Source organism: Melospiza georgiana, chromosome 14, assembly GCF_028018845.1.
Source record: "Melospiza georgiana isolate bMelGeo1 chromosome 14, bMelGeo1.pri, whole genome shotgun sequence".
Taxonomy (NCBI): domain Eukaryota; kingdom Metazoa; phylum Chordata; class Aves; order Passeriformes; family Passerellidae; genus Melospiza; species Melospiza georgiana.
The window spans coordinates 13843627-13851690 of NC_080443.1; the positions used below are offsets into that span (position 1 = coordinate 13843627).

General features: G+C 60.9%; 1 protein-coding gene across 1 annotated transcript; it reads left to right on the forward strand.

Annotated features, from left to right (window-relative positions):
• Positions 1-405: 405 nt before the first annotated feature.
• Positions 406-8023, forward strand: FCSK (fucose kinase). The gene is made up of 23 exons (XM_058034466.1): positions 406-478; positions 565-722; positions 820-870; positions 956-1081; positions 1203-1275; positions 1567-1664; positions 1813-1893; positions 1982-2101; positions 2281-2422; positions 2749-2876; positions 2973-3074; positions 3521-3691; positions 3765-3832; positions 3975-4345; positions 4580-4790; positions 4892-5058; positions 5151-5378; positions 5514-5657; positions 5812-5931; positions 6004-6191; positions 6385-6484; positions 6993-7216; positions 7399-8023. Exons 1-23 carry the CDS (start codon positions 406-408, stop codon positions 7513-7515), a joined length of 3261 nt encoding a protein of 1086 aa, XP_057890449.1. The 3' UTR covers positions 7516-8023.
• The last annotated feature ends 41 nt before the right edge of the window (positions 8024-8064 follow it).

Here is an 8064-nt window from a genome sequence, read left to right on the forward strand (position 1 = left end):
GTACCCACCGCGTACCGATCGCACCCCAGCCCCCACCGGGCGCCCACCCTGACAACCCACCGGGAACCGACACCCGCGCCCCCCGCCCGGGCACCCCTTCTCCCTGCAGAGAACCCTGCGAGGAGCAGGACTCGTGACAGGGGCGACGAAGGGCACTTAGGGGTACACACTGCCGCCGAAGCCCATTTTAGGGCAGAAGACGTCAAACCACCATTCCCCCTTGGCAGGCCCCTCGAGATGGGGGAAAGGGGGAGAGGCACAGGGGTGGCTGTGCCTTTAAGGGTCCGTGCAGTGCACCTTGGGAACTGTAGTCCTTCAGCGCAGAGCGCCCCCGTGGGACTGCGGGGATTGAACTAAACATCCCAGCAGGCCCCGCGGGGCCAGGCTGGGGCAAGGGCGGTACTTATGGCGGCGGAGTGGAGCGCTGTTCTCCTCACCTGCCGGCGGGGCCATGGCGGCGTGTCCGCCCTGCAGCGAGGCAAGTGGCGGGGCGGGCGCCCCTTCTCCCTCCCTGTGCGCGGCGGCGGCACCGGCTCTTGACGCCTCCCGCCTCTCGTTTGGCAGAGCTGGAGATGCGGCGGCTGCGGGGCGGGCTGGGCCCGCGCCTCCCCGCGCTGCTCCTGGCCGTGGAGGACCCCTGGGCCCGCCTGGGCAGCGGCGGTGCCACCCTGAACGCTTTGCTGGTGGCGGCCGAGCACCTCAGCGCCCGGGCCGGCTGCACGGTGAGATGTGACAGCTGCTGGTGGGTCCGGGGAGGCTGGAGGTGAGGGGGCGTGCCTGTCCTGTCTCCACTGACTGTCCCCGGCTGTCCTCTCCCAGGTGGTGACCGCTGATGTCCTGAGGGACGCCCGCATCCTCATCTTGCACATGGTGAGAGCCGACCTGCAGCCCAGCATGGGACCTCTCATTGCACCCTCTCCCTCCCGGTGACCCCCCATATTCTCCGTCCCACCAGGGCCGCGATTTCTCCTTCGACGACTGTGGCCGTGCCTTCACCTGCCTGCCCGCTGAGGAGCCCGGCGCCGCTGCCGAAGCGCTGGTCTGCAACCTGGACAGCCTGCTGGGGACCATGACACACCGGGTCTGTGCAGCCTGGGGACGGGGCCCTGGGGCTGGGTTTGGCTCCCAGCAAGATGGAAGCGGTGTTGGGTTCCTGGGCTCCTTCCCTGCCGTCCCTGGGCACATGGTCCTTCTCTTGGCAGCTCTGTGTGGGCTCCCCACCTGGCGTCTGGGTCTGCAGCACCGACATGCTCCTCACCGTGCCCTCAACACCAGGTGAGTGGCTGGACACCGGCCTTGCTTCCAGCACCTGCTTTGGCGTGGGATGGGGTTCTGTGAACCAGCAGCACAGCTGGTTCAGCCTGTGCTGTGCTCCCATGAGGGTGTGGATGCTCAGCTGTTGCTGTCCTGGGCGCGGTTGGGAGCGTCCATTGTGCCTGCAGTGAGGTGGCCAAGGCTGGATGCTGCTGTCTCTTCCACTGCTGTGGTCCAGGTTTTCAGTCAGTTGTGCTCAGTGTGAGTACATACACTGCCCCAGTGAGCCCTGGTCTCTGTCTCTCCCCTCAGGGATCAACTGGGATGGCTTCCAGGGTGTCCGAGTGATCGAAGTGCCCGGGAGCCCAGCATATGCCAGGAACCATGGAGTCTACCTCACCAATGAGCAGGTTGGGGCAGCTCACCCTTCAAGAGGCATCCCTTGGAGGTGCAGGGATCTCCAATCCTTGGATCCCTTGGATGCTGAGGTCACAGCACTGCTGTGGCTGCTTGGCTTGAGGTTCCCTGAAGAGCTCACTGGGGTGGTTTTGCTCCTAGGGGCTGGTGCATGACATCATCTACAAAGGCACAGAGGCCCAGATCCAGCAGTGTGCAGGGCCAGATGGCACTGTCCCACTGGTATGGCATGACTCAGGTGTTGGTGACCCTGCCAGCCCCGTGCCTCGTGTCACCACAGCTGCAGCCTCAGCCCTGATGTGCCTGGCAGGTGTGTGGGATTGTTTTCTTCTCCTCGGATGCTGCTGAGCAGCTCCTGGCCACCCACGTCATTCCTCCTCTGGACGCCTGCACCTACATGGGGCTGGACTCGGGGGCACCACCCATCCAGGTGACAGCTCTCTGTGGGGGATGGGACCTTTGCCACACAGGTGTCACTGCTGGGCACCCCTGTAGGGTCTGTTTGCCCTCTCACTGCCAGATTAGGGTGGGAGAGGTAGTGGGAGGGAGCACCCAGTCGCAGGGTGGGGTTCAGGATGGCTGGACCCAACAAGTCCCTTCTCTCCCCAGCTCTCCCTGTTCTTCGACATTGTGCTGTGCATGGCAGGGGGGATGACAGAGGAAGGTTTTGTGAAGAGTGGTGGTGATGTCAGTGTGAGGAGCGCCCGCTCCGTGCTGTGGACAGCTCTCCGTGGCTTCCCTCTTAGCGTGGGTGAGTGCTTCCTTCCCACTTCTAGTGGAGTGTCTCTGCCCAGGCAGTTGCAACTGGGTGATCTTTAAGATCCCTTCCAATCTCGACCATTCTATGATTTTGTGCTGCAGCGAGTGCATGTGATGTGACCCATTCCTGGGCCCTCTTCCCTGCATGGGTGGAGATGGGGTGGTCAGGGTCTGATGGTCATCTGTGTCACCCCACAGCTGCGGGTCCCCAGGTCTCCACTCCTGCCCCTTTAGCTGGGGATGTTCAGCCTGGCTCACACGAATCCTGACACACCCACTTTTTTGTCAGTGTGCTGAAAGCTCTCCTGTCCCCCCTAGCCTGCATTCCCAACGCATCCTACGACTACATGACCTCCTCTGCGAGCGACCACATCCGCAGCCTGACCCGCCTGCCTAGCTCTGCCAGCCACCTCCACTTCTGCAAGACAGCCCATTCCCATGTGGATGTATGTCCTTCCATCCCCAGCCTTGCTCATGTGTGTTTTTTGGGGGCTGCTCTGGGCTGTGTGCCCTGGTCCCACGTGTCTCTGTGCCCTTGGCAGCAGCCCTGTCTCCTGGAGGATGGCTCTTCAGTCACCAACTGCCTGCTGGAAGGAGCTGTGCAGCTGGCAGCTGGCAGTGTCATCCAGCACTGTCACCTCCAGGTACCTGACTAGGATGGGGGTAATGCACAGCTCTCAGTGCACTGAATGGGCAGCAGGGTGACATATTGGTGGTTAGGATGGAGGAACCACAGCTGTGAGATTTGGGGTGCCCTTCCTCTTTGAGGCTGCCTTTTGACTGGTGCTGCGCACTTTGGTGGCTGTCACCCTCTGCAAGCAAGGGGATGAGGTTGTCACTTCTGGCCTGTCCTGAGCTGGAACCAGGGCAGACCCTCTCCTTTGGGGGCTCTGTTATGGTTGTGAGCCCTGCAGGCTGTTGCCTGGCCTGAATTTCTGTAGTCTGTGTTTCTGCAGCCTTGTGACAAAATTACATCCTGTCACCTGGCTTGTGCTGGCACCAACTTGTTTCTCAGGGTGGTTGTCCCATTCCAAGGTCAGGATTTGGCTCTGATCTGGGACCAGCCATGCCATTGTTGCTTCTTCCTCAGGGTCCCCTGGTGATTGGTCCTGGCTGCCTCCTCTCGGGCCTCGACGTGGGCTCCTCAGCAGCCCTGCGGGGCTGTCCCCTCCGTGACGTTGTCCTGCAGGGCCACCACGTCCGGCTGCGGGACCTGCCCTGCCGCGTGTTCACTCTCACCGGCCGCCTTGACGACTGGCAGGTAAGGGGGCAGTGAGGTGGCACGAGGCTCCCAGCAAAGCCAAAGTGTGACCAGCCCCTCTGTGTCCCTGCAGAGCCCTGTGGAAAAAGCCACCTACCTGAACATGCCCTGGGCGGAGTTTTTCCAACGGACGGGTGTGCGGTAGGTGCCATGTGTCAGGGCAGGACAGGACACCCAGATCCTGAGGTGTCGTGACCACCTTAACCCATCCCACATTCCAGCTCCCCTCATGGAAGGTGTCCTCGAGCCCCAGGGCCGTGCTGATGGTTTCTCCCTCCATCAGGGAAGGGGATCTTTGGGATGCCGAGACACCGCGGAGGAGCCGCTGCCTGCTCAGCGCCCGGCTCTTCCCGGTGCTGCACGCCCGCGAGGCGCTGGGGCTGCAGGATGTGCTGTGGCTGCTGGGCCTGGCCATGGTGCCCAGTGAGCAGCTGGCTCGCTGGAGAACGGCCTGGCGCATGTCCTGGCAGGAGCTGCTGCCCTGCCTGGACACAGAAGCTGAGCTGGGTGCCCGCCAGGCCCTGTTCTTCCTGCAGGGCCAGCACAAGGTGCGGCGGGTGCTGCTGGGGCGCCAGGACAGCAGTCTCCTGCCGCTTGCCCGCAGTGCCGTCCATGAGGGCTACCACAAGGCCATGCTGGACACGCTGGATGAAGGTGAGCCGGACTCATAAGCTGCATCTTTCATTATTAGGACTGTTCAGTGCTCCCCACTGCCTTCAGTGGTTCCCCCCTCCTATTGCAGGGATGTACCTGCAGGGCATCCAACAAGCCTGGGTGGGTACAAGCCATTCAAGTCCCACTCTCCTGGGGATAGCTTATGGCAGAAGCTGGTTGGGGTGCAGTGCAGCCTGACTGTGCTTTGTAACCTCCTTTTATTTTATTTTCTAGTCGCCTCCATGGCCGGTGATGCTGGTATTGCAGCACGGGCACTTGCCTGTATTGCTGACGTCCTGGGCTGCATGGCACAAGGGGAAGGGGGCTTGCGGAGTGGTCCTGCTGCCAACAGGGAGTGGGCCTCAGCTTTTGGGCGCCTGGAGAGCGGGGACATCGCTGGGGGGGTCCAGGAGCTGGCGGCTGAGCGGCAGAAGTGGATGAGCCGGTGAGGCTGGGGCTGGCAAGAGGCAGCTGCCCCATTCCCATTCCAGGCATTGGTGCTGTCATGGAGATGTGGCAGTGGGCTCAGCATCTCTCTTATCCCAGGCCAGCTCTGCTGGTAAGAGCAGCTCGGCATTACGAGGGGGCCGAGCAGATCCTCGTCCGGCAGGCAGTCATGTCCTCATGCCAGTTCATCACCGTGGAACAGGTGGAGCTGCCACCCTTGGGGCACTGGGTGCAGGCGGTGTGTCCAGCCCGCCTGGACCTCTCTGGTGAGCTCATTCCCTGAGTCAGATGATCCTTGTCTCACTCCTGAGGGAACAGGAGTAAGGGTGCCCCAGGAGGCTGATGGTGAGTGTTGCAGGTGGCTGGAGTGACACACCCCCCATCACCTACGAGCACGGGGGGGCCGTGGTGGACGTGGCAGTGCTGGTGGATGGGTGCCGGCCCGTTGGCGCCCGGGTGCGGCGCATTGCCCAGCCGGAGCTGCGCCTGGTCACCCTCAGTGGGACACCGCGGGGCAAGGTGGTGACAGATCTGGTGTGCGGGGAGCTGGAGCACTTAGAGGATTACTGCCAGCCACATGCACCAGGTGAGGGCTCATCTGCCAGCCTGGCTCTGTACCTGCAATGTCCTGTTGGTGCCAGGATGGCCCTTTTTGGGGCCGGTGGGATGAGGGAGCAGGTAGCACAGCAAGCATCAGCTTTACTTCTTTTTTTGTTTTCAGGAGCCCTGCTCAAAGCTGCCTTTATCTGCACCCAGATTGTGCAGTTCCCTTCACAGACACCTTTACAGGAACAGCTGATGGAGAATTTTGGGGGTGGATTTGAGGTGCACACCTGGTCCAAGCTGCCCCATGGGTCTGGCCTTGGTAGGTTTGCAGGGAAGGGGCTGGGTAGTCCCTCACCGGTGCCTGGGAGTGTCTCGTGCTGCTAGCACCATCATGGGGCATCCCCCTTGCTACCCCCAACCCCCAGGGACACAGCAGTGCGTCACTGCCCTGGCCTTACCTGTGCCCCCTTCAGGCACCAGCAGCATCCTGGCAGGAGCAGTGATGGCATCCCTGTACCGGGCAGCAGGGAAGGCTGCCAGCACTGAGTCCCTCATCCATGCTGTGCTGCACCTGGAGCAGAGGCTCACAACAGGTAGGGCCTGGGGGAGCAGCTGATCCACAAGCTGGGGGTCCCAGCAGCGACTGACAACCCTCTGCCCTGCAGGGGGGGGCTGGCAGGACCAGGTTGGTGGGCTCTTTCCTGGCATCAAAATCGGGAGGTCGAAGGCCCAGCTGCCACTCAGAGTGGAAGTGGAGCAGATCTCAGTCCCTGATGGCTTTACCCAGACTCTGAACGATCACCTGCTGCTGGTGTACACGGGGAAGACTCGCCTGGCCCGCAACCTGCTCCAGGTAATGCCTGGGTGCCTCTGGGTGTCACAGGCTGGCCTCTGCTCCCCCTAGCCTTCCATGGCATCCCCTTCACTTGTGCAGAGCTTTGGCCCCCCAGAGGGAGCTGGCACCCAAAGGCCGTGGGTGCAGCACTATTTCCCCAGGTGCTGCCAGAGTCAGGAGGACAATGACAGGGACATTTGGCCTCTTGCAGGATGTGGTGAGGAACTGGTACGCCAGGCTGCCCTCCATCGTGCAAAATGCTGACGCGCTGGTGAGCAATGCTGAGGAGTGTGCCCAGGCCTTGAGGCAAGGTGTGAGCCCCCTTCCCTAGGCCACGTTGGCCCTTTTAACAGCTGAAGAAACACAGACTTTCCCAGGGAGAGGCTGTGCAGTTTCAGAGGGGAAGAAGGCTGGGGGGGTGCAGGCTCTTGCAGCTGCAGAAGCTTCAAATCCTCCCCTGAGCCCACCCTCACCAGGCAATACCCCAAAATTCAGGCTTGAACAAAGATTTTGAGGAGGAGGGGGTTAGACATGCTGAATCTGATTGATTAGCAGTGTACCACTGGTGACAGGGCTGGGGGCCCTGCCTGGTCAGTGCAGTGGGTTTGTTTGGCTGCTGCAGAGAGGAAGCAGGAGCATTAAAGCAGGCAAATCCTCCCCCTGTGGAGGATTAAAAATAGCAACGTGACAGAGCTGCTTGGCCAGCAGAGCTGGGAGGAACTGGAAAAGAGAAGGCAGAATTTAGCTTGGGCTGAGCATGTTTCTGCCCTTTGGGTGAGAAACAGAGACAAGTAATTAGCAGTATTCCCTCCTCTGCAGGTGACCTGATGCTCCTTGGCAGGTGCCTGGAGTGCTACTGGCAGCAGAAGAAGTGCATGGCCCCGGGCTGCGAGCCGCTGGCCGTGGGGCGCATGATGGACGCGCTCCGGCCCCACGCCCACGGGCAGTGCTTGGCCGGGGCTGGCGGTGGAGGCTTCCTTTACATCTTAACCAAAGCCCCCCGGCAGAAAGAGGCTTTGCAGCAGATCCTGGCAAACACTGAGGTGAGCTGTGAGCCCCCACTGCTGCAGGCAGTGTGCAGCATGCCCACAGAGCATGAGGAGCATCTCTCCCCACCACGCATGGGGTGTGATTGCTCGTTGTTCCAATGCCCTCCATGGGACCTTGCAGGTGAGAAGGGGTCCTTTGCTGGCTCCTGCCCCAACCTGTGACTCTCTTTTTCTAGGGACTGGGCAACTTCAGCATCCACAGCATTGAAGTGGACACGGGTGGTTTCTCTGTGGAGGTCGTGGGATGTGATACCAAGGACAGTGCTCACCCTGGAGGGGACAGGGCTGTGTGAAGGCCTTCAGCCCTGGCCCATTCCTGGCAGATACCCAGAACAAGTGCAGGGCAATTCCCACTGCTTTTAAGGGAAGCTTCTTCAGCCAGCTCCATCAGGTGCCTTAGGTCTCCATATGTCCTTTTTGTGCTACTTGCCCCAAAGGCCAGAGCCTGGAGAAGTTGTGACAAGTTGTGCAGGCAGGCAAAACTACCCCTGCTGGGTGGCCTTGCTGGAGGGACAGTTTGCTAGGGCCTCCAGCCTGATTTTGGTGTTTCATTCCAGTTTTTACAGTCCTCCCAAAGGAAAAAGCTAGCATTTGTGATGCTGCATCTAGCAGGAACCTTCCTGCTCTTCCAGCAGCAGGAACCCAAACTGACAGTACAGCATGCAATGCCCCTGCACCAGGGATGCAGCTGGATGTGGAATCAAGACCCTCTCCTGTCCTGAGGCAGTTTCAGCAGTGAAATACTGACTGGTGAAAGCAAGTTACTAGTCCATACAGTCTGAATAAAAAAGATGGTTCCCAGCATGTGTTTGTGCCCCTCTGTCCCTAGCAGGGCTGCTCTC

Excerpts from the sequence above, each read along its gene's own strand:
- FCSK (XM_058034466.1), top strand. The coding sequence starts at position 406 with ATGGCGGCGGAGTGGAGCGCTGTTCTCCTCACCTGCCGGCGGGGCCAT. Across the intron at positions 6,192-6,384 it reads TGGCCCGCAACCTGCTCCAG|GATGTGGTGAGGAACTGGTA; the intron begins GTAATGCCTGGG and ends GGCCTCTTGCAG. Across the intron at positions 6,485-6,992 it reads TGCCCAGGCCTTGAGGCAAG|GTGACCTGATGCTCCTTGGC; the intron begins GTGTGAGCCCCC and ends CCTCCTCTGCAG.